Raw genomic sequence first — 25150 nt, forward strand, 5'->3', positions numbered from 1 at the left:
ATACTAATTTAACCCTGCACTGTACCAGGTTAACTTCTACTGTATGTGATATTGGCTTATTGGAGAGATATAAGTGGAAGCTTGTTTAGCCACACATCATCAGATTTTATTAACAGGTGCTATAACTTGCTGCTTTATTGTCTGATTTGTTGCCTCTAGTCACACAAGGGTGTGTTCAGCGATGTGTGTGTGTGTGTATGTGTGTGTGCGCGTGTGTGAGGCACGAGACTGATGACTGATGCAGTCGTAGTCTCAAAGTTGTTTGCAAGATTACATTTTTGTTTTTGTTAGAAATTCAACCAGGAACTAAAGTACTTTTACTTAAATATCGGTTTCTTAAAATGGCTCAAGTCTTTTAATTTTGGCAACAGAAAAAGAACTTAGAATGTTGGTAGGAGAACTTGGTCTTATTCTCGACTGATCCCAAAATTTCAGGGATTATTCATAAATGGTAAATGGGCTTTCACTTGTCTAGGGCTTTTCTACCGTCAAGGTACTTCAAAGCGCTTTAACCCTGTGCCCTCATTCACCTACTGATGACACAGCTTTAGGAGCAACTGGGGGTTCAGTATCTTGCTTAAGGCTTAAGGACACTTCGACATGGTAACAAGGGCTGAGGGTTGAACCCTTTGGTTGGGTTATGCCTTAACATAATTTCCAGTTTACTTTTGAGAAAGGCAGGTCCGGTTGACCCTCTGAGAGATGTCAAGAGTACCGTAAATGAACTACCCTTTGTTCCTCTTTTGCTGGATAAGCGTGTTGTGGCTTGTCCTGTGATCATACCCAAAGGATGATGATTTCATTGATATCATGGAGTGACTACTACCTCACTTCCTACCAAAATGAATAAGCACATTTGAAGATTGTTCCACAATTGTTCCACCGATGCTCACCCCTTGTCATGAATGACGTCTTTTGCTAAACTTCTGAAAATCCCCACCCTCAGTTCCTCTATTTTAATCAACAGGCTTCTGAAAAAAGAAAAAAACAAATGCTGTTCTGGTGTGCTTATGTTTTAAGGTCACATAGTCTGCCATCCTTTATTTACAACAACTTGAACTAATTCACAAATTGCTAGCCTTCCAACACACTGGTTAAAAAGCGCCAAATTTACTGAAACCATTGTTGTAAATGTAATGTCCCTGCAGTTGCAAATTAAATGCATTCATTTCAAGACATCGCTTTCGGTTGCCTTTTCTATTTCAATTATTATTATGACAGTGATGACAATGACAGGATGTGCAAAATGATTAACTTCCCAAAATATGCTGCTTGGTGTGAACTACTTCTGAGTTGTAGTTTTTAAAATCAGATTTATTTTGTTGCTGTTACTTTCTTTAGAACTATTATATTAGATTCTGTCTGCATCTTAACATGAATAATTGTTATGGCCTTCTTTATCAGTTTCAATGACTCATATTTCAGCCCAGCCCGTCCTCTACTGGTGCTCCAGGAATATGTCTTTCTGGAGCAGCATCTCCTTCAACCTGGCTGTTCTCATGAACCTGCTGGTCGCCTTCTTCTACCCTCTGGAGGGCTTTCGTGAAGGTTAGTCAGCTGACATTCTCCTTTCTTTTTTTTTTTCTATTAGATTCCCTGTAAGTACTGTAATTATTCTCCACTGATTGTATTTTTCCCTAACAAGCACATGCTTAGAAAAGATGATAATAATCTATAATCCATAGATTCTCGGCGGTAGTAGCTCATCTGTAAGGGAACCTTGCAACCTTGCATGCCTGCATGTGTGTGATCTGGTTCTCGGTGTGCTGGGCAACAAATGTATACAGTACACATCAAAGTGTAAGTTATATTTCCTCTTGACGGATTATAATTAGTGCAAAAAAATAATAATACTAATTGACTAATGGGATTATCCATGTTTACTCAATGTCGCTGATATGGTTCTTTATTCAATGTTTACTTGTAGATGTTTATTGTACTTGGTAATGCATAAAAAGATAATGGCAGTGACAGCTTCATTTAAAAAATGAGTCAATGTGCTGCTCTTTGGAAGTTAATCAAGAAAAAACAAAACTCACTTTCAACATCACATGCGCCCTAATTTTTTATTTTTTTTCTGAGAGCAGATATTCCCCACTTCTAATTAGCTCTGATGGGGTTGAACACAAGAGAGCTTTCCACCTTTTGGCAAAATTGGAAAAAGTTCCCTCACACCTCCTTTTCTACTTTCAGATTGGCATAGCAATGATTACAAATAATTGGCTGCTATTATCACATGCACTAGTCATGTAAAGAGGAAATGTCAAGAAATACTATTGGTTGATGGAAGTCACAATAAAGCAGTGGAAAACCATGTACCAACTGAACTCTGTCACTGAGCAGAAAATATTGCGCCTATCCACCACAAAACACTGCCTCACCCGCCTACCACCAAAACATGACAAGATGGAATAGCCATATAAGACTCACTTCAGTGGCCTCAGTTGCAAGGAAAATGCATTCTCTATTAGGTCAGCATAGAGACTCACTTTTCCTTTGCCTCATGAACTCCTTTTTTGTTTTGGCTTTGTCTTTTGGGTCATGCTGGCTTTTGTGCAGATAGTGCAGGTTCATTACACACCTACTGCCGATCCCAAGCCCGGATAAAAAAAAAAATAATAATAATGGCTGGGTTGTGTCAGGAAGGGCATCCGGCGTAAAAAACTGTGCCAAACAAATCATGCGATTGACTCGTTGTGGCATCACATGATGGGTAAACCGAAAGTCACCGCATCATCTTGCTTCATGGATGAAGAAGTCTGGTTGTATCGTTCTTTTAATTGGCAGACAAAATGTTTCAGAAATTTTGCCGCTACCATCATGTGTTATGTCCCAGGAAAAGCCACAGAACCCATTGCCTCCACTGAGTTTTACAGATGAGCCTTTGTGTTTGGGATCATGAGCCGCTCAATTATTTCTCAAAGCTTTAGCCTTGCCATCACTTTGGTAAACGTTAATATGTGTCCTTTGAGTCCATAAAACTGTATCAGATTTTTCGGGACTAACTGGCAAAGTCCACCCCGACCTTCGTATTCTTCTTGTCAAGTTCATGGCTTGCATCTTCCGGTGTGTCCTCTATCCCTCTAGTGGTTGCAAAAACAGTCATTCTGGAGCCTTCTCTGAAAATGTTTCTATCATCAACTGCTGTTGTTTTTTTGCTCTTCGATGTCTGTTACTTAGTACATAAAGTAAGTGGTTTATTTCTTCTTAAGCAAATTCCAAATGGTTATGTTGGCTATGGCCATTATTTTGCAATGGTTCTGACTGATTTACCATCTTATCTTAGCTTCAAAATTGTTTTGTGCCCATAGACAGCTCTCCGGTTGTCATGTTTTTACACTTCTAACTAGTATAAATGTAGTCTTCGCAGGCAAAACTCAAATCAAACTAAGCATAGACTTTCAGTGCTCTTCATTTTTTTGAATAATCAATGTAGTACGACAAACCTGGACAACAAAACACGCCTGTCAGTGTCCTGTTTCAATACTTTGGTTCACATAAAAATGCGTGGATTCAAAGAAAATTTGCTGTTTTAAGTTGGCGATTTGCTCAAGATATTAAAAAAATAAATAAATAAAATGTTGACTCTTGATGTATAAATAGTTTGTCTACAACAAAAACAAAGGAATTTGCATCAGCATTTTTCCAATACTTTCAGAGGGGAGTGTCATACAGGGTTTCTACGCAAGTATGGAATTTGATGTAATACATTTCCAGGTCTGGAAAAGTATGGAAAATGGAAATTATTGTCTTGAAAAATATTCATGTTTCCAAGACTGTTACAACAGCTCTATTTTCTAAAACAAAAAATCATGAATATCTAAAAAGATATAGATCGATCTGTGTTTTTGTTTTATTTTTTTATTTTTTTTTATAATTCGCATGGAAGCGCAGATACAAATTTTGTTTGAGAGCACACAGTATTATACCATGGTCGCGGTGAATGCTCGATTCTGATTGCCTCAGAAAATCCCATTGAAGGGTGTACATTAGTAGCTAATAATGTACACCCAGCTACTAATGTACACTCTTCGAACGTCTCAAGTAGTTCCTGTCAAAAAAAATCATTACATTTTTCCAAATGAATGCGCAGATTTTCTTAAAAGCAAACGAGAAGTACTCCGAGGACAGAAATTAGCGAATTTAAAACAATAATGAGTGGCACAAAGATTTAGAAGGATGAAATCAAGACGAAGAAACCAACAAAATAGGTGATTAAAATGCACAGAAAATTCTTGGCACAAAAACTGACAAATACGAACTGACCAATTCACCATTGATGTTTTCAATGATGCCCTGTGTCAACTTTATGCCATCGTCCAGTCAACGAAGACCGCCAGCCGTCACATAAATTATCTATTGACTCAAAACTTCAGAATTGTCTTTTTATTTATTTATTTATTTTACAGAAAAGTCTGGAAATTATGGTCTGGAAAAAATATGGAATTTTGAAATTTCAAATGTGTAGGAACACTGAGCATAGTTTACTTAAGTAGATAAAATAGATACCCACAGACCACAGAGCTGTTTTTGTATTTGTGCTGCTCAAGATTATGTGTTTGGTCATGGTTCTTCGCAAAGTGTACATTTACTGCTATGGTTAGCAGAGACACATCCATATGAAAAAGCGTTTGCATCGAACCCAGCATAAGCAGTTGGTGTGCCTTTTCAAAGCAGATATCTTGAAACTGATTTGTGCAATCTGTGCAAATCTAAGTGTAATTGGACAAAACTTTGTTTTGCTCTGTTAATAGTGTAGTAGTTGTGTACACGTGCAAAGCCATGGCCATTAAGGCTTCCATTGTTCCAGAGCAGAGAAAAGACACACATTGTGATACTCATGAACTTTCAATTGTTCTGATCTAGGGTTGAACGGCGAGATCCCCTTTGTTGGAACTTCCTCGTAGGACTAAAGAGGTTGTTGGAGTACAGTAGCTATAGAAATGTCATATGGCTATGAGTGTCAAAGGTCCTATGAAAGCTTGAGGCTTCATTCCAGGACTTAACATTTAGTCTGTAATATTGTCACATAGTTTTAAAAAAGATACAAAAAGGATGTTTTGTATAAATTGGAAAAGAAACTCTTTCAAACTAATCAGCAATCTTGATAATACCACCTCACAGTTTTTAACAAAGGTAATATATAAACACAGATGCACTACCTGCATATGAATCATATTGTTTTGTAATAATATTGTTTCAATTCAAGAAAAAACTCAAATGAGCATTCAACATAGAGCTGTCTTTCCAAAACAAACAGTGAATCCACTGTTTAAATAGGAAAAAACGATGATCTGCTCAGGAAAATCAGAATTACTTCCTCCAACAAATCATGTAGGCCTGCAGGTATTCTAGGTTTAATTTAAGTTCCGCTCCCACAAGTCATTTTGCGGCAGGGTAAGCAAGAAGAAGAAATGCATGGTCTCAGCCAGTATGTGTGTGACGTATAACCTTCTGTCTGTCTTTGCTGCCAAGTCCGAGCGCCAGAGCGGCGTGCTACAATGCAGCATCCCCGATGAATTCAGCTTGAGCCAAGTATATTTTTAGCCGGCCGGGTTATGTAACAAATACGTGTTACTTGGATGTGAGCACAGAGGCGAGAAGGAGGCTTTCAATGGCAAGCAGGCCCTTTTTACGTTGCGTGTAGGAGATATGAATATTTTCCTGTTATTTTGCCTCATGGTTAAAACTGGAATGTGTTAAAGTGCCACTGAGGAGGTAGTCATTCACCCGACGTCTACAGTACTTAAAACGAAGAGGTATTGTCGCAAGATATTGAGACAATGTACAGTAAAAATCATTTCTACAATGGACAAATTGGTGTTTTTTTTTGTGAATGCATATGTTTCAGCTGTAATTTAATCAAGAAACTGTCAAAATACATATCCAAAATGATTCATAGCAATCCAAGAATATTAAATCTTCATGCTCGAAGTTACCAGGATCCTTTTACAATAGTTCAGAAGATTGTGTTTTATCAAAGTGGGGATATGATGAAAAAAATAAAAAGTAAAATAGAAAAATGGTGAATATTTTCGCTAACAACCTCTTAGTCTTCTTACAAGGCACTACGCTAACACTAAGTCCATGCATATAAATCTTAGTTTTGTAAAGTTAGGATCTATGTTAATTTAACGTTTGGGCCACCTTATTAATAATTGAAAAGTCTGACAGCTTTCCTTGTCTTCAGGAACCCTGGAACCTCATCTGTCTGCGTTGCTGTGGCTCGCCATGCTGGTTTCTCTGGCTATTGTCATCGTTTTGCCTCAACCTCACGGTATCCGGGCGCTCATTGCCTCTACTATCTTGCGGCTCATCTTCTCTGTGGGCCTTGAGCCCACATTACTTCTACTGGGTGGCTTTAATGTAAGCATTAACCTTTGTTTCTCCAATCAAGTAGTAACTATTTGTACCAAAAGCCAAACCATGTCACAGCCAGCTAGATTATATTGCTCAATAGGAGGTTGGCTCTAATTAAACTTGACAAATTTCCTGTGAGTGTCTTTGTCTTTTACTTTATTTTTAGTGCTCTTCACAATGACATGTCCAGCATTTCCACTTTGAATTTGTCATTGTGATCTGCCTCATGTCTCTACATGTTTTTTTTGTCAGTTATGTAATAAAGTCATCTTCCTGATGAGTTTTGTTGGCAATCGTGGAACATTCACCCGAGGCTACGGAGCCATGATCATGGATGTGGAGTTCCTGTACCACCTACTGTACCTGATTATCTGCACCCTGGGGGTCTTCGTCCATGTCTTCTTTTATAGCCTTCTAGTGGGTGAACACACACAAACACTGCAAAATGTGCATGCATTCAACCTCTTTCGAAGAGAAATTCTAATGTTGTGACAACAGGGTCTAACTTGCTTTAAGTGGAAAAAACACCCTACTGTACTAATAAAACACAATATTTTCTGTTTTCAGCTCTTCGATCTGATTTATCGAGAAGAGACCTTGCTGAATGTTATAAAGAGCGTGACTCGCAATGGCCGCTCCATTGTTCTAACAGCAGTACTGGCGCTTATACTTGTCTACCTCTTCTCTATTGTGGGGTACATCTTCTTCAAAGACGATTTCATTTTGGCTGTCGACAGGATACCCAACAAATCCCTGGGTATGTCTCAGTTCTTTTAATAACCTTTTGTTTATTGTCTACATTGCTGGTTTATTATTGTCATTGACTTATTGTTGCCATAGCCATGTTGTAGAGCACTGACCATTCAGGACAGAGAGGTTTTAGTTTCAAACATATGTTGTGGTTGTTTCTGTTTCTGGTATGGTTGTAATCAAATTATTTCCCATTGTCATCACCAGTGACCTTCTGTGGTAGAAGGTCAAGCAAAAAAAGAAAAAATATATATTTCGGAGTTCACACTCCCTGCAGGATTTTGCTAAGGTCGTGAAGGCCAGTGGTCTGAACTCTAGATTTCTGTGCAATCTTTCCCCAAAATATTGAATTCCAACTTGTACAACCTTAGGGGCATTCAACTTAAGAGGTTTGATTCAGCATTAAAAAAGGCACTTGGAAATATATTTGACAGAAAATGGTAAAAAAAAAAAAAAAAAAAAAGAATCTACTAATGCATGGTTTGCGTTGATTTCCCGCAGATCTTGGAGCCAGTATTATGAGACACTTCTTCTCGGGTGGAGTGTGTCAAAAAGAAAATGGAGAGAACTGTTCGGCAGAAGCTCGTAAGTAGAAAGAGGAGAAAAAAAAGCAATTTGTCTGCACATTGGGTTAGGTGGACAAGGTCTTCTAAAGTCAGATTTTTGTGTGCATGCAATCCTAGGAGACCCCAAACTGTGAATGCATGATTCTGTCTATCTGCCTGCCAGTGTGCACACTTGTATGTGTAATGCTACGGTCTTCAGTCCCTCGCAGATGACTGATTCAGCCAAAGATGATTCGTTCTGCTTGGCTGTAATCTGCTCTGACTGGTGGTCAGATTTAAACTTGCTGGGTCTGTTGGGGGCTTTGGAGTTTGCCGGGTGAAATGGCAAGGCTCCTTGTTGTCTCACGAGAATAAGCTTCAAACATTCAATAGGGCCATGGGGTTTACAGGTCAGAGGTTGACGACCATTAGGCCCAAGCAGGTCAATGGTTCTACTCTGTGATGGCGGGGAGCGGCTGTTGCCTCAAAGAAGAGGTTCTTGCAAACCTATTGACCCTGATGGGAAAAGCTTCCAATGGGTTAGGAACATACATGCTACCTTCAAATTCAGCCAACCATGATGAATCCTGCGACTGCCTGGGAAAACAAGCCTTTTTTGGATTCTTGCCAGGCTGATTGTGGGTGTCTGGTGACTTGTTTTGTTTAGTTAGTTTTGGTAAGTTCCCAGAAGCATTATGACCTCAAAGACCCTGATGTAGCCAAGTCAGTTAGCTAAGCTCTGTCAAAGCAGTATTTTTCTCTTTATTTATTGTGTGTGCACACATGTGTGCATGCTGCTTCCTTTGACACCATAATGGACAGGTATGGCATCAGGTTAAAAGACTGTGTTGGTGCTTAATAAGAAAACAGGTGTCTCAGCAGACACAATGCTTAGTTCCAAGAGGAAAATCGTGATTTTATAATTTCCTTTGTTTAACAAGGTAAGGCAATTGAGAACAGTTTCTCATTTACAATGCCGACCTAGAAGCAATTGACGGATTACTGTCTTGCCCAGAGACACAAAGACTCACTGTTTGTGTGCGCGTGTTTGTGTGTGTGTTTCTCTGTAGCTTCTCTTGCCATCCAGCCATCTGCAATGGTGATAGAGGACAAAGAACGAACGTGTGATTCCTTACTCATGTGCATTGTCACAGTATTGAGCCATGGCCTGAGGAGTGGAGGAGGTGTTGGGGATGTACTGCGGAAGCCATCCAAAGAGGTACAAAAGGGAATGAAATCACACCCAAATAGTTTATTTTTACAACACTATACCAAAATTATGTCATCAGTGAATTCAGTTGTCATTTGTTAATAGTGTAGTTTCAGATATACAGTGGTACATTTGAGATATGAGTGACCCGAGATACGAGCCGTCATTCGTCATTCGATACGAGCGCTTGGTGGCAGTAAACTCAATTCAACTCAATTCAAAGTTAGCACCACTTTAACAAATGGTGAACATTTCAAGCTGTTCCATGCCAGTCCCACTTGAAGTTTATGGTCAAACCAAGCATAAAATAAAGAGAATTATAAGTTATGTATGGAAAACAACCACAGCTTTACCTTAGGAAAGTCCGGTAGCTTAATGCTAACAAACGACGAACAAATGAATGAAAAACGCCATTGGCATGCTCACAGTTAGCATCGACAATCGTGGTTTTAGAATCCTTTAAGAAACAGATATTTGAACGCATATGGTGGAACAAAACAGGCATATACTATTCATCCTTGACACACAAAAAATTACAAACGTTACAGCAACACACTGAGTGATAGAACAGCAGAAGAAAAAATATATTGTTCTTTGTTTGTCTGCATGACTGTACTACGCAATAGTGTCTCCCAGTGGCCAAGGTGGGCGCACCAAAAAGTACAGCACACTGATGGATGAAACATTAGTAAATTATGCACAAACTGTTCAGTGCTTTACTTTCTATTTAATTACTTTATCACCTTGTGTTTTTATAAAGTACAATATTATAGAGTGCATTTTTTCCTTATTAAAAAAACAAAAACCTTTTTTCTGTGGGGAGACTGGGAGGCTGGAATGGATTAATGACATTTCCATTCATTTCAATGGGGAAAGATGATTTGAGAGAAGAGTATTTTGAGTTAAGAGCGTTGGCACGGAACAAATTAAACTCGTATCTCAAGGCAATACTGTACAATAGTCTGTAAGAAACTGGATAATAATTATGCAAGGAAAATCATGTTGCATATTTTTAAGGGTAAAACTAGAACTGTTTACTTAAAGACTGTTCCATTGGGACTATTGCATCATGAAAGAATATTATTATCATCGTTGATTCTTTTTACGGTTTTCACAAGGTTAAAATTATTTTATTTCCATTGAGCATGACTCGATATATAACTAGATGCAAAATTTATGGAAAGAAGAGAAGGAAAAAATTTGTGAAAACTCCCAAGGTCGAGAGGTGTACGGGACTGTCTATTCATCCGTGTGTGGCTACAACTAAAATTGTTTCTTCTCTTGGGTTGACCAGGAGCCGCTCTTTGCAGCCAGGGTGATCTATGATCTGCTGTTCTTCTTCATGGTTATCATCATCGTTCTCAACCTCATCTTTGGTGTCATTATTGATACATTTGCTGACCTGAGGAGTGAGAAGCAAAAGAAAGAGGAAATCCTGAAGACAACATGTTTTATTTGTGGTATGTTGTTTTGTTCCCCCCCCCCCCCCCCCGCCTTTTTGATGACACATTTGAAAAAGAAGGTTTAAGTTTTGTCTAATTATTTATGTACAGTGGATATAACAAGTCTACACAGCCCTGTTCAAATGCCATTTATTGTGTTATTAAAAATTAGACCAAGATGAATGACTTTTTATTTTTAATTATGGCCATAAAAGTTCAACCTTGGTTTCACCGGACAATAACACATTTTCCCACAAGCATTTGGGAGATTTCCCTTTTTCTTTTTCTTTTTTTGCTAAATATAACCCAGTTTGGATGTTTTTCTATGTTAGATAAGAACCCGTCGCCCAGACATATGAAGAAATGGGAGATTGTTATCACATGCAGTAAACAGACACTATTTGCCTCTTGGCAGCCTCCCTAACCAGTTTTCTTGTCGTCTTTTCATCAGTTTTGGAGGGAAGTCCAATTCTTGGTAATATCATTGTTGTATCATATTTTTCACTCGAGGATGACTGTCTTCACTGTGCTCCTTCTACTGACTGATACCTCTGAGCAATGAGATCTCACTTGTGCTATGGGAGTTCTCTGCGGACCATGGCTTGTGCTGTAGGATGTAACTTCAGTATTGTCAGAAAAGGCCTACTAGAACATCTGATCTTCATTTGGGGTTAATCAGAGGCACTTTAAATGGCAGGTGCATGCTGACTCCCATTTAACATGAGTTTGAATGTTATTGGTTAATTCTAAACACAGCCACATCCCCAGTTATAAGAGGGTGTGCACATTATTTCAGTTGTTTATTTTTCCTTCCCTTCTCAAAAATATTTTTTTTCCACTTGAGTTTTACAGGATATAGGTCACATTGGCAAAAGTTTTTGAAATGATTTATCTGATCTCATTTTTTTGTATCACAAAACCTGGCAACTAAATGTGGCTAAAGTATATGGCAACGACTTATGACTTTTGAAGTGCTGTTTCCGGTCCTTCCAAATTTACTGTGGTATTCTTAGAAGTGGAAGTAGCTATAGCTATGTAGTCCAACTGTTGCGCTGCACCGTAACTCATAGCGCAGAGGTGATGCAGCGTCACAACAGTTTAGAAATGGGCTGCATTTCTGGGTAGTGTAAACAACGCCTCCGCTTCCCAGAATGACTGGTTAGTCACGTCAAAAGAGCTGCTGGCTGAGGAGGTGGAGTGTGTTTTTTTCCACTTTTTTTTGTTTTGTTATTGTTGGTCTAGATCCATAGACCCTGTCACTAAACTCTTAATTGTTGGCTATTTAATCCTTCTTATGGATGTTTGACAAGGCAGTTTTGACCATTTATTTAAAATTCATGTAAGGATAGTGACACACTAACCATAATTTAGTGCAACGAAAATGCACAAATAGCAAATGACTGCTTTGACACTTTGTCTGCCCAGCCCACATGACCACATTTCCTCCTGTTTTTTTTCCTGAGGTCACAAGCACAAATACGTCATGTTGCCACAAGTTAGCTTCAAGTAAATAATAGTAAAATAGTTGTTTAGGAAAGTGTGTTCTTAATGTTACATCTACATGTGTGTCATTTGTGTGGGTATTTGTCCTTTATTGTTTCAGGTCTAGAGAGAGACAAATTTGACAATAAGACTGTTACCTTTGAAGAGCACATCAAAGTTGAACACAACATGTGGCACTACCTATTCTTCATCGTCCTGGTGAAGGTTAAAGATTCAACTGAGTACACTGGCCCTGAGAGCTACGTGGCTGAAATGATCAGGGTAAGGTTATTGGAATGCACATACAATATTTTCCTACTGTTCTATTGTTAAAATTCCACCTTTCCCTCTGAGCATTCAAGCAACAACTTCAAATTGAGTCATCTGCTATAGAGTTTTGTTTTACTGCACAGGTATTACACAGTACTGTCTTGACCTTTTGACCCAAGGATAACAAGTCAGCATTAGGTAATCCGTCCCCTTGAATTCTTCTGAAGTATTATTGCGTGACTCGGCTTTGTGGATAGAGAATTAACATCCAGACCGTCTGCCTCTGGCATACATTTCTTAATCCCCCTGGCAGTTGCGGAACACAGAGACACACGCACATAGACACACACACACACACACACACACATACACTCACACACAGCAAAAGAGTTATTGACCGAAATCTGACCGATTTTATTGGCAGTATGTCAGAAAAGTTCTAGAACTTGTCACAAAAGATACAGTGTATTTCAAATCCAAACTAAAATGCTTCCCCTACGAAATATCCCCCCGGCGTCTAATGCACTTTCCCAGTTTTCGGTGCCGTGCCTTCATGCAATCCTGGAAGGATTCTTTAGGGATCCTCTGTTCCTCTGTCGTCATGGCCATATTGATGTAGTCCACGTCTTTAGATCCCCTTGATTACCCCCTTGAGCTTTGGAAAGAAGAGGAAATCTCACGGCACCAGGTCAGGTAAGTAGGGAGGTTCCTCCAGTGAGGTGATGTCCTTCTCATCGAGGAACTGTCAGATGCTCAGGGCATTGTGAGCAGGCGCATTGTAATGATGAAGCAGCCACGGGTTGTCCTGCTACAACGCTCACATCTTCTCGCACACTGATTTTTATTATTAACAAAGAAAATGTCGCAGGATCTCTTTGTTGGCGTGCTGGTTGATCACCTGTCCAACACTGAAGGGGAAAACTCGTAGTTTGCACTTTAAGTTTGAACTATTATATATAACTATACGATACCATCCTGTTTCAAACACTCCACCATCATCCCAGTCCCCAAGAAACCTGCAATCTCGGGTCTGAATGACTACAGGCCTGTCGCCCTGACATCTGTGGTCATGAAGTCCTTTGAACGCCTCGTGCTGGACCACCTCAAGAGTGTCACAGGCCCCCTGCCGGACCCCCTGCAGTTTGCCAAACGAGCAAACAATCACTAAATGGTTTAGGTCCTGAATCTTCTTCTTCTTCTTCTTTTCCTTTCGGCTTGTCCCGTTAGGGGTCGCCACAGCGCGTCATCCTTTTCCATGAGAGCCTATCTCCTGCATCCTCCTCTCGAACACCAACTGCCATCATGTCTTCCCTCACGACATCCATCAACCTTCTCTTTGGTCTTCCTCTAGCTCTCTTGCCTGGCAGCTCCATCCTCATCATCCTTCTACCAATATACTCACTCTCTCTCCTCTGGACGTGTCCAAACCATTGAAGTCTGCTCTCTCTAACTTTGTCTCCAAAACATCGAACCTTGGCTGTCCCTCTGATGAGCTCATTTCTAATTTTATCCAACCTGGTCACTCCGAGAGCGAACCTCAACATCTTCATTTCCGCCACCTCCAGCTCTGCTTCCTGTTTTCTCTTCAGTGCCACTGTCTCTAATCCATACATCATGGCTGGCCTCACCACTGTTTTATAAACTTTGCCCTTCATCCTAGCAGAGACTCTTAGGTCCTGAATACATAAATGAAATGCTAATGGCATATAAACCCAGTAGGGCTCTGAGATAGACAGACTCAGGTCAAATAGTGGAGCAGAGAGTCCAAAGCAAACATGGTGAAGCAGCATTTAGCTATTATGCTGCACATAAAGAGAATAAATTGCCAACAGAAGTGACATCAGCCCCAAGTGTGAATGTTTTTAAGTCCAGGTTAAAAACTCTTCTTTTTTCCCATGCTTTTTAAGAGCATTTCCACTTTAAAATATTTCTTGCACTGTACACAGTTTTAATTGTTTTTATTTTATTTTATTTCCTCTTTGTTTTAAATGTTTATAAGGTGTGTTTTCTTTATTTTTAAATGCTTTTTATCATTTAAAGCACATTGAGTTACCTTGTGTATGAAATGCGCTATATAAATAAATTTGCTTTGCTTTGCTTTGAACATGTTTATTTGGAAGAGCTATACCTTTTAAATCACCTAATAGACAAAGAATACGAGAAATTGGAATCCTACAGTTAAAAACTGATTCCCTGCTCACGGTCCTCCGAGTCTGTGTATTCAGTGGAAGGTAATGTTGGCGAGTGTCTGTTTCAGGATTTTTCGCGATGTCAGTTTCTTACTTGAGCCTCTGGATTTTCAGGTGTACTCTCGGAAATGCCGGAAAAGAGGAGGTTATCCCCGCATTCTTCTTTACTGTAAATCCAGCATTGCTTCTTTGATTTTCTTGTTTTCTTTCTTGAGAACTTCTCCTTCCATTGTCATCGCTTTCATGGCGAAATGAAGTTCGGCATTGTCGTCCTTCAGGTCCTTCAGCTCTTTGACTTCCTGGTGCGTGAACTCCAAGATGGTTTTGAGCTGCTGAATATCTTGGTGTAATAGATGAGGAAGTGATAGTTTCTTGTCAAAGGAGGAGAGGACTTGAATATGGGCGTCGGGTGAGCTGGGTAGTAGATCTTCGGTGCTAGTGGACGAGTTAGCCTTCCGTCTTTTCAGCGGGTTGCTAGGGTTGTCACAGTGGGATCCGCAAGCTTGCATGACGAAGCGATCAAAAGTTCCATAGAGGAAATCTTCGAGTGACTCCACGATGGTATCTTGGCATTAGCAGGGATTGGGAAAAAGTAATCAATAATAATCAGCCCTGCAAAAAGAGGAACTAAAGTGGATGAGGGGGAAATTAAGTCTGAGGGTTGCTAATCTGATTTTGAAGTGTAGTCGCCAAATTTAGTCTGGCAAATCGTACTGTCTTTCACGGTGTCAGATCTTGTCGGACCTTCCTCTATAGCTGTATATTTTTTCAAGGAAGTTGGTTTTGTTTCATGCTAGTTGCTAACTGGTACAAATCAAGTGGTTAAAGGGATAACTTGACAGCTCTGTACATGTAAATGTGGTAATGTTTTATTTTTTGGACAAAAGGGATCTGCCATGGCTATTGTAGTGGTGAGCCATCAGGGCCAGCAAATCAAATCAAGTTTATTTGTATAGCCCTTAATCACAAAAGTCTCTCAAAGGGCTTCAAAAATAAAGTCTTACGTTGAGATTTCAGCAGTTCTACTGAGGTAGCAGCTCTAATATCCGCCATTCCAGAGTACTGGAGCCCGAATCCAAAATACTCTACAGCCTGGCGACTTCTTTCTGCCTCCTAGAGTCACCAAAAGACAGGTGTGTTGCAAGCTTAGGTTTCTGGACCGAACACACAGTGCTGCTAAGTCAGCGAGATAGGAGGGCTCTTAGCCATGGAATATTTTATGAGTAAGTAACAAAACCATAAATCAGATCTCAAGTGGACCGGGAGCCAATCCAAGTTGGCCAGTATCGGAGTAATATGATCGAACTTTCTTGTCCTCGTCAAAAATCTGCAGTGTTTTGTACTAACTGTAGGCTTTTAATATAGACATGGGAAGACCAGAAAGTACCCGGTTACAATAGTCGAAGCGAGACGTAACAAATGTGGAACTCTGATCGCCGCGTCACTAGCAAGGCCTTCTCTGCTATCCTAAACACAACCAGAAGCACTGCCTTACATTTACAACCTAAATTCCAACATTTGTTCAATGAAATTGTATTAATTTACTCCCATTGGTCTATTATATTTATAGTGTTTCATAGTGTTTCTCTTGCCTGAACTACTTTCACTATGTATATGGTAGATATTTTGGTCGAGTCCTATTTCAGCCTCTATGTGCTGCCATGTCAGTCTACAGTAATCTTCCCAGGGCACAGTAGTGCTGGCCGATGTAATTTAAACTAGATTAGCAACGGGGATGTTTCTTTAACCAATCAGATTTCAAATTCGCCTCTCAGGGCCAGCTAGCGAGCCCTGGCATTTCTCTGTCCTCTCATTGGTTGGTCAGGGCAAAAAAACTTTTACAGCCAAGTTCAACTATCAAAACATACTGCATCTGTAGCAATATGCACACGTTAATACACCTGGTCAACAAAGCACACCAGTCAGTCATGTTCCAATACTTTTTGCCCACATGAAAAATGGGTGGATTAAAAAAAATGGTTTCTTCCAGGGCGGCACGGTGGCCGACTGGTTAGAGCGTCAGCCTGACGGTTCTGAGGACCAGGGTTCATGTTCTCCCCGTGCCTGCGTGGGTTTTCTCCGGGCACTCCGGTTTCCTCCCACATCCCAAAAACATGCATGAATTGGAGACTCTAAAATTGCCCGTAGGTGTGAATGTGAGTGCGAATGGTTGTTTGTTTGTATGTGCCCTGCGGTTGGCTGGCAACGAGTTCGGGGTGTACCCCGCCTCCTGCCCGATGTTAGCTGGGATAGGCTCCAGCGCGCCTGCGACCCTAGTGAGGAGAAGCGGCTTGGAAAACGGATGGATGGATTGGTTTCTTCCAGGTTGCGTATCAGATCCAGATGTTAAGTGTCTGGAAATAAAAGCTGTAATGTTGATTTCATCTCCTATTTATCTTTTGTTGTCAAACACAAATGATTTAAATCTACAGCAAAAAATAAATAAATTTACCTCACTATTCCAATACTTTTGGACGGGATTGTGTCGAAATTGTGCCTATTTGTGATTTGCATCAGAAACAGTATCTATTAAGGTCTGTCTCCTACTTTGATTCATTTTATTCAGTGATGAAATATTGTGGAAGAAGCATCTGGAGAGATACTATTAAAAAAACCGACTACTCTGACAATGACTTAGATTGACGTCAGTAGTGGGGGAGTCAGTGTGAAGTGTCACGTATACAATGTAAAATGATTACTCGTAATCACTCGCTGCCCTCATTTTCATTGCGTATGTGAAACCCAGCATCTTCTCTCAGTATAAAAAAAAAAAAAAAAACTGTTGGTGTTCCCCTGCATACTAAAATAATGTCTTTATACAGTGGTCAGTTTTGTAGGTATTTTGGGCATATTTGTTGACAAAGAGTGCTGCTACAGTCAAGTATCTTGTCGGATGATTTTTTTCTTCTCTCTTGCCAGTTTAACCACAAAGCATCCTGTTTCTTGCAACTTTAATAATGACGATAGTTGTCATTACCATTGACTCACTAGGATAGTCTGAAGTCATGTCTGTACTATTCAACTGTAAAAGTTACACAATTAGCATATATACACATGCTGTTGGCTATTTGTCAGAATTTATAAGGCTTGTCAAGTAAATATTTTCATTCGTCTTTACTGTTTTTTAGAATATGTGGAGAATTAAAAGTGGGAAGCATAATGCAATATTAAAATAGTGTTGACTGCATAACATTCATGAGATATTTAACTTGTTTTTCCTTTTGAAGTACAGTTAGGAATGCTCTCGGATACTCTGTGTGTAAAAACCTCTGTAACCTAGGCTTCATTCACGTCCTGGAAATGGAGCCTGCGCATGGCATTTCCCTTCTTCTTTCACAATGAGCGTGTGCTACTTGTTATCTTAGTATCATGTGATTCCCCTTCACCTGTTTGTTTTGTGGATACACACAATTGTGTTTAAAATAACAGTCCAACATTACTAACTAGATCAATCACTGTTCTTGGTAGATTTTATATTTCTACATGTCAAATAATTTAGTAGTTCACTAGTAGGTGTACTGTAGTTGAGTAACATCAGTCATGACATGAAAAAAACAAGTGGCCATTATTTAGGGATGAAGACAAATATTTTACATACTGTATGTGTTGTGGTGAATTACTCTCTGAAAATCAGCGTACATTGGATGATTCTAGTTATTGTCAGAAGAACATTGAACTTTTATTAAAAGTTGAAGGAGTGAGGAAAACAGAAGTGCTGAAAAATGATAGGGCGCTCAGCTAAAGTGTTCTCAAACACTGAATGGAAGAAAATTGAAAACTGTTTCAATGGCTCATAGAATAACAGTGAAACATGGTGGCACAAGGATCATTAGATGTGTCTTATCCTATCATGTTCACCTTACATCCATTTTCCGTACCCCTTATCCTCACATTCACACCTACGGGCATTTTGAAGTCTTCAATCAGCCTACCATGCATGTTTTGGGGATGTGGGAGGAAGCCGGAGTACCTGGAGAAAACCCACGCAGGCACGGGGAGCGCATGCAAACTCTACACAGGCGGGGCCGGGATTTGAACGTCGGTCCTCAGAACGGTGAAGTAGATGTGCTAAATAGTCAACCACTGTGCCGCCACCCATGTTGACCTTATTTATTGCATATCAGGGATCATGGATCGGGTTACTGTATATCAGGATACTTGAGGAAGTCATGTTGTCTTATACAGAAGACGGCGCCCCTTCATGCTAATGTTCCTTTTTCCTCCTTTTTCTGGGGGGGATAGAGTGTCTAGTTCTCCTAATGCATTTTGTCTATGGAAATGGAAGCTACAGTATTTTCCATATTTTTAGCTGTAGTCACACTTGTGTTATTCTGAATGCGGTTGTATTTCACTTGTGCCCCATATCTCCAAATATACAAGGGACATTTCTCAGTGGCTGCACCCTTCTGTGCATTAGTTGTAAAGGTCTCGTGGCAGTGACATGGTTGTGTGGGGAAAATCTGTTGAAGGGTTAATGATTGACTCCTTCACATGACTCGTGGCCAATTTAGGGGTAGGTTCAGACAGCAACGGCATTAGGGACTTACAATTTATAACGGCATGTGGTGGTCAAGTCAGCCAAAGAGATAGAATAGAAGCATGAAAGAATTCACCCAAGTTGCCCTTTTGACTGAGATGGGTTAAATAGTCTAGTCCAGTGATCACAAACCTTTTTTTCTTCTTGGGAACTGATTAATGCAAATGGATACTAGTTTGATACGCATTTCGGAAATTTCTAATTTGTTTAAAATATTTTTCATTATATCTTATTATTAATAATGATATTCATCTATTTGAAGAGTGATCGTGGTGATAATTTTCCACAATACTTATCAACAGTCATTTAACACGGTAGGAAACTGATCAATATCAATATGCAGCACTTTATTTCCATAAAGTGTTTACTATTTCAAATGATCACTTATACAACAATCCCTGGAAATCACAATGTCCCATCACTGATGAGCTATTTTTTGAGCAGGCCCACAGGCAATTCATGTGGTCATTTGGGGCTACCTTGTGCCCGGATGTACCATGTTGGTGACCCCTGGTCTACTACAATCAAATATTGTCACAATAATTTTGGTCAGTAATTTACATTTAGTGAGTTATTATTGTATATTGATTATTAAAACAAGATTATTACCAGTAATAATTTTACACCAGCCAGTTGGAAATATTTGCAGTGTTTTTACCACCGTCAGATAGATTTGAAAATAGCTCAACATTTAATTTAATTGTAGTGTGGACTTTTCGTGTAAATTTAGGAGGTTTCACAATAATATGGGAATTGGAGCCTTTTTTATGCAGTGAACCGCAATTTTCAAGGCATCAATAGTATTTGGACATTGGAAATAACCGTTGACATTTACAGTAGTTATTTGTTTGTTGATATTTAGTACTTGATATTTACCGTAGTACTTGATGAAAGTCCTTCGTAGTCACCTTCATTTGCTGCTTGTTTGCAGGTATCGATGCCTTCCTTTTTCATTTCAAGTGAAAAGCATGCCGTCTTGCTACTTCTGTCAGTAGTTACATCGTCAGTAAACAGCAAGTAAGCCTGTCCTGGCACCTATACATGCCCATGCCATAACAATGCCTTAACCATATCTGACATTTTCCTTACAATTGCTGTAGTTCTGATTCTGCAAAGGTTGAGTTGAGGCAACTGTACTTGTTTGTATAGTTGCCTTGATTCATCCTTTGTGGATTACCTGGAGCTGGATGACTGAGAATCTACACAGACACGTACTGTATACTGTAGTTCCGAAATGATCATTGCCATAATTTTGTGAAACCTCTTTGAAACTTCAACGCTACACTTCCAACATTTATTTCCTCTACTCTTGTGTTTGCAAAATAATAACTGTCACAATCCAAGACCATTAGAAAGTCCTCAAGCTCGACTTCAAGTCTCTTCATTCTCTAAATGTTCTATTATGTGCTGCTTGAAATACTGAAACTGTTTGAGATGAATGTAATCACTACTTCATCTGTTAGTACAGTATTAGTATTTATTACTGAATATGTGTTTGCTTTAGCATATTCAGCAAGCCCACAGAGGAAAATCACGCAACATTAATCTGATATACAGTATGTGTGCCATTATGATGGACATGACCTGCCAGATTTCTGTATACCAGGAGCACAACCTGGACTGGTTTCCCCGGATGAGGGCCATGTCATTGGTCAGCAGTGATGCAGATGGGGAGCAGAATGAAATCCGAAGCCTCCAGGAAAAGCTCGAGTCCACCATGAAACTTGTGTCCAACCTCTCTGGCCAGCTGACCGAGCTCAAGGAACAGGTTGGTTGGACTTAATTACGATGAGCCCTGCCACAAATAGCGGAAATCAGTGAGTAAATGATGCGCCGCCTCCCTAAAAAGGTTTGTAATTGGCTATGAATGCCACGAGATAGTGAAACATCCTGTAGATGCCACCAGATGTTGCCAAACATTATTGATTTGGCCTGAGCACAAACACAGCAAATAAAGGGAGTTTTTCAGCAACTATCGGAGGGTTGGTTCCAGAAAAATCAGTGAATAGGCAAATTCATAAATGCCGAACCGTGAACATGTGGCGCTTTCATGTATTTGTCTGTGATGTCTCTGAACTTCATGATGTGGAGAACATGAACATGTTTTGGTCTCAATTTGGACAGCAATCACTTTACATGTAAGATTATTAAATACAATTACTCGCAGGCTCTTTTTTTTGTTTGTTTTCAACTCAGTGTTGCTGCTGCATTTTACATAATTTAGCAATCTCTGGAATTCTAATTCAAACAGAATTTTTGAAGCCATTCAGTTGTTTGACAAGGTCATGCGTGCGCTAGTGTTGCACAATTTTTGCAATCTTGTTTTTCTAGTACACAGAATTGTACAATGCTTTACACTTGAAATGAGAACCGCATGTGAGGAAGTGAATGTCACTGAGACCTTTTGACCCAGACAGGAGGAAATGATGGTGTTGCTGAACACTTGTGATGTAGGGGCTTATTTTAATTTAAAATCTATAAAAACAAAAAAAAACAAAAGTATTTGAATCCTTTGGCTTTCATTTGCTATGGATTGATTAGTTAACTTCTCTTACAATCCTAAATCTTCTAATTTAAAAGCGCAAAAGACAACAGTTTCAGATTAAGTCCATTATTAATTGAACTGGTGTTTATCAACAAATCGTATTTCTCCTAAAGGACACAAGAGCACTTTGTCTTTTCACTTTTGATACACGATTGTGGCAGAAGGTTTCTGTGACTTCAGCTTTGTTTCACTAACTTTATTGCCTCAACATTTCAAATAATGTTTTGTTTTGATTATAGACTGAAAATATAATTTTCAAAAATAATAATAATTTAGCTGGGACAGTGAAGAGTGATTAGCACATCCGCTTCACAGTTCCAAGCTTTGGGATTGAATCCGAGTTCAAGCCTTCCTTCTTGTACACACATCGGTTTTCTTCAGGTACTCCGGTTTCTTCCTATATTTCAAAAACATGCAAGTTAGGTTCACTAAAGACGCTAAATTCTCCTTTGGTGTGTACGGTTCGTTTGTCTTAATCTGTCCTGTGATTGGCTGACAACCAGTCCAGGGTCAGCTGGGACAGCCCGATTCACGGTTGCAGGGCACTGGAGCCGATCCCAGTTTAATTCGGGCGAAAGGCAGACTGTACCCTGAAGTGGTCGCCAGTCAGTCATAGGGCACATCTCGAGACAGACAACTATATAGACTCACGTTCACACTATCACCGAGTGGGAACTGAACCCACGCTACGTGCACCGGAGTCAGGCGACTGTACCACTACACCATCAGTGACCACATGGATGGAATGATCATTTAAAAAATTCTAAATACTGTTCATTTAGTAAATACATCCCATTTCAACATTCAGTTTTTACAATGCTGACATTTAATTCTGAGAATGTCTGATTTGATGTTTTGTAAGTTAGATAAATGACTCCAAATGCTCGTGACAACAACCTAGGGACAATGTGAATTACAAAAATGAAAGCCAAAGCAGCAGCTAGTTAGTGAAACATAACGTTTGAAACACTGTCAAAATGTTAGGGCAAGACTGTAGCTTTTGTGTCAACGTGCAAATAATCTAGCACATAGTTGACTCTTAACAGAAAGCGTGTGCTTTGACTCTCAAAAGCTGATATGAGTGGTTTTCAGTATTAGTGTTGCATATTGCGCAGCTTGCGTCAGATGACAAATGCACTATATATGATAGTAGTGTACAGAAAAGACTGGTTTACTTTAAAGTACAGTATTTGCACTTGTGCAGAGGACACTTATTGATTTCAACTGTTTTTTTCCCCCTACGCATCCACTTTGTCATCTTCAAGATGACCGAACAGAGGAAGCAAAAGCAGCGGATTGGCCTGCTGGGACACCCACAGCACATGAACGTAAACCCCCAGCAGCCTGCGTAGGCTCACCGGACGGAGCCTCAAGCGCCTCAGCATGAGCCTTATTGTCTGGACAGAGCAGTTCTTACTTCGAGGTTGCACGTGACCAGTGTGAGTACACTTACTTAGAAGGAAGCTGTAATATAGTTGTAGTCATAATATGGTGTGTAGGTCTACTGTGTACAGATCTCACTCAGAACATTGACACTCACCCAACCTGTTCTTTCTTGTCCAAAAAGAAGTTTGTGCCAAATGTTTTCATGTAATATTACGCTGGGTTTATTTATGTGTGTCATTTACTGGTTGCACTTGCTCATTGGAGAGGATGATGAATTTGTCCAGTTTCATCACCCTCCATTTTAAATTACGTATCTATTTTAGACTGAACAAGCAGTATTATTTGTTGTGGTATTTTGTGCAATATATAAACTTAAATATGCAATCGCATGTGGATTTGAGTTCCATAAAACATCTTATTTCCCAGTGTTAACCTATTTAAGTCTTACTGGATAAAATAGGGACTTGATTTTGATTTTACCCGCACAATTGTTGAGATTACTGTATACTTAATAAGCTGACCTCCTCAAGTTTTCTTTTTGTATTATTACTTTAAATTAAGTGCACTGCACTCAATAAGAATGTGTTGCATAAACATGCTATATTGTATGTAATATAGTTTTCCTTCACCTGTGTAAATGCAAGTGTCATTCTCAGTAATAACTATCTATTGTTATTTCTCTCAGTACAGACTATATACACTGAATGATCAGTCAAGTATACCTGTGTTGTATAATTTATTAAGAGTCACTCACCCTCTTATGGTTTACGGAAAGTTTGTGTCATTCTTATCGAAACAATTATAAATCATGATTTCTTCTCTGTTGCTGCAAACACGCTCGCTTTGTGACTGTTCTTGTTCTCAATTAATTTTCACATCCAGCTCACACGTGACCCTAGTAGGGATAAGCGACACAGAAAATGGATGGATGGATGCTATCGTATGTCTTCATACCATTGTTGCATTTTTTACTGTATGTATGTGTAAAGTGTATTGGTTGCCTTTGCATTTGTATAGACAAGAATAATTGTTACTTTATAGGATTGTTAGAAATAATTTTTAAAAAATCAAGGTCCTGTCAATTTGTATATTACAGTAGAATTATTTATTAAAATGAATCTAATTATCTTCTATTTTGCATTCTGTTGTCATATTTTTAGATATAAAACATGGTAATATAAAGATGGCTTATTTAATAATGATTGCCATTTCTTACACCTGCATACAATATCATACATTAGCCTCTCCACATTGAAAATGACTGATTTTGTGTGTCATCTTCTAACGTCTGCAAGATGCGGTTACTGTTTTTTTTTTGTTTGTTTTTTTTTGTTTGTTTTTTATTCCAATGTCATAACTGTTATTTAACGGTAATAAATACCAGAGTTGAACAAACAGAGCAGTAGACAATTGGTAAAAAAATCTATAATGGTTAATAAATTAAAGGGGACATATTATGGAAAACTGACTTTTTAATATATTGTATGAATTGTGGTGTACCTGTACATCCATCAAGTGTAAAATTAAACAACCATGTAAATATTTTCTCATCTGCCTATATTACTGGAAACGTGTTTGTCGGCAAGCCGTTCTGCACTTTCGGCTAATTTACAAATGGTGGTGTCTAAGCGTCAAATAGACAGTATAGTATAGTATAGTGTATGTACTTCTGCCTCCGTGAGTTACAAATACTTTTATTGTCTTCACGGGCACTCGCTTTTTATCCACACTCTGGGCTCTGCTTCCCCAAGTAAAAGCAACACACACTTGCCGGCAAGATGACTAAAGCCAGCCCATTGTGCGACCCTGAAGCACAGACGGCCAAACGCCAGCCGGAATGCACACACTTGCTGGCAAGATCCAGCCCACTGTTATGCATTCAATTGTGTTGGGGAGTAACTAATTACATTTGACTAGACTATATAATTTTATTACAACACTGATGTCATTTTAATCTATTAAATTACTGGTAGAAAATGTGTAATTAAATTACAGTTGCTTTGGGAAATGTCCATGATTGTAATTTTAGGATTTGAAAAATAGCTGCAAAAGGTCATATTTTTTCCATATCACCTCCTCCTTCTAAAGTCGACGTTTTTAATTGGCTCTCTCTGGTCATGTGCCGTTCTGCTGTAGTTTTAAACATGACATATTTTTCCAGTTTTGAAATTAAACGGGGGCGGCACGGTGACCGACTGGTTAGAGCGTCAGCCTCACAGTTCTGAGGACCCGGGTTCAATCCCCGGCCCCGCCTGTGTGGAGTTTGCATGTTCTCCCCGTGCCTGCGTGGGTTTTCTCCGGGTACTCCGGTTTCCTCCCACATCCCAAAAACATGCATGAATTGGAGACTCTAAATTCCCCGTAGGCATGACTGTGAGTGCGAATGGTTGTTTGTTCCTATGTGCCCTGCGATTGGCTGGCAACCAGTTCAGGG

The 25150-nt window shown here is 39.4% G+C and overlaps 1 protein-coding gene across 20 annotated transcripts in view; it reads left to right on the forward strand.

Moving 5' to 3' along the window:
* The window catches only part of itpr1b (inositol 1,4,5-trisphosphate receptor, type 1b), a 121601-nt gene extending 97752 nt beyond the window's left edge, over positions 1–23849 (forward strand). For all 20 annotated transcript variants that reach the window (XM_061783506.1, XM_061783510.1, XM_061783512.1 and 17 more), the window contains 10 exons: positions 1426–1548; positions 6191–6366; positions 6613–6777; positions 6928–7117; positions 7612–7695; positions 8726–8874; positions 10160–10325; positions 11911–12071; positions 20392–20553; positions 22596–23849. In XM_061783506.1, coding sequence (XP_061639490.1) covers positions 1426–1548; positions 6191–6366; positions 6613–6777; positions 6928–7117; positions 7612–7695; positions 8726–8874; positions 10160–10325; positions 11911–12071; positions 20392–20553; positions 22596–22682 — 1463 coding nt within the window. In that variant the 3' untranslated portion in view covers positions 22683–23849. The remainder of the gene's footprint in view (positions 1–1425; positions 1549–6190; positions 6367–6612; positions 6778–6927; positions 7118–7611; positions 7696–8725; positions 8875–10159; positions 10326–11910; positions 12072–20391; positions 20554–22595) is intronic.
* The last annotated feature ends 1301 nt before the right edge of the window (positions 23850–25150 follow it).

The sequence above is a fragment of the Phyllopteryx taeniolatus genome, chromosome 9 (assembly GCF_024500385.1).
Source record: "Phyllopteryx taeniolatus isolate TA_2022b chromosome 9, UOR_Ptae_1.2, whole genome shotgun sequence".
Taxonomy (NCBI): Eukaryota; Metazoa; Chordata; class Actinopteri; order Syngnathiformes; family Syngnathidae; genus Phyllopteryx; species Phyllopteryx taeniolatus.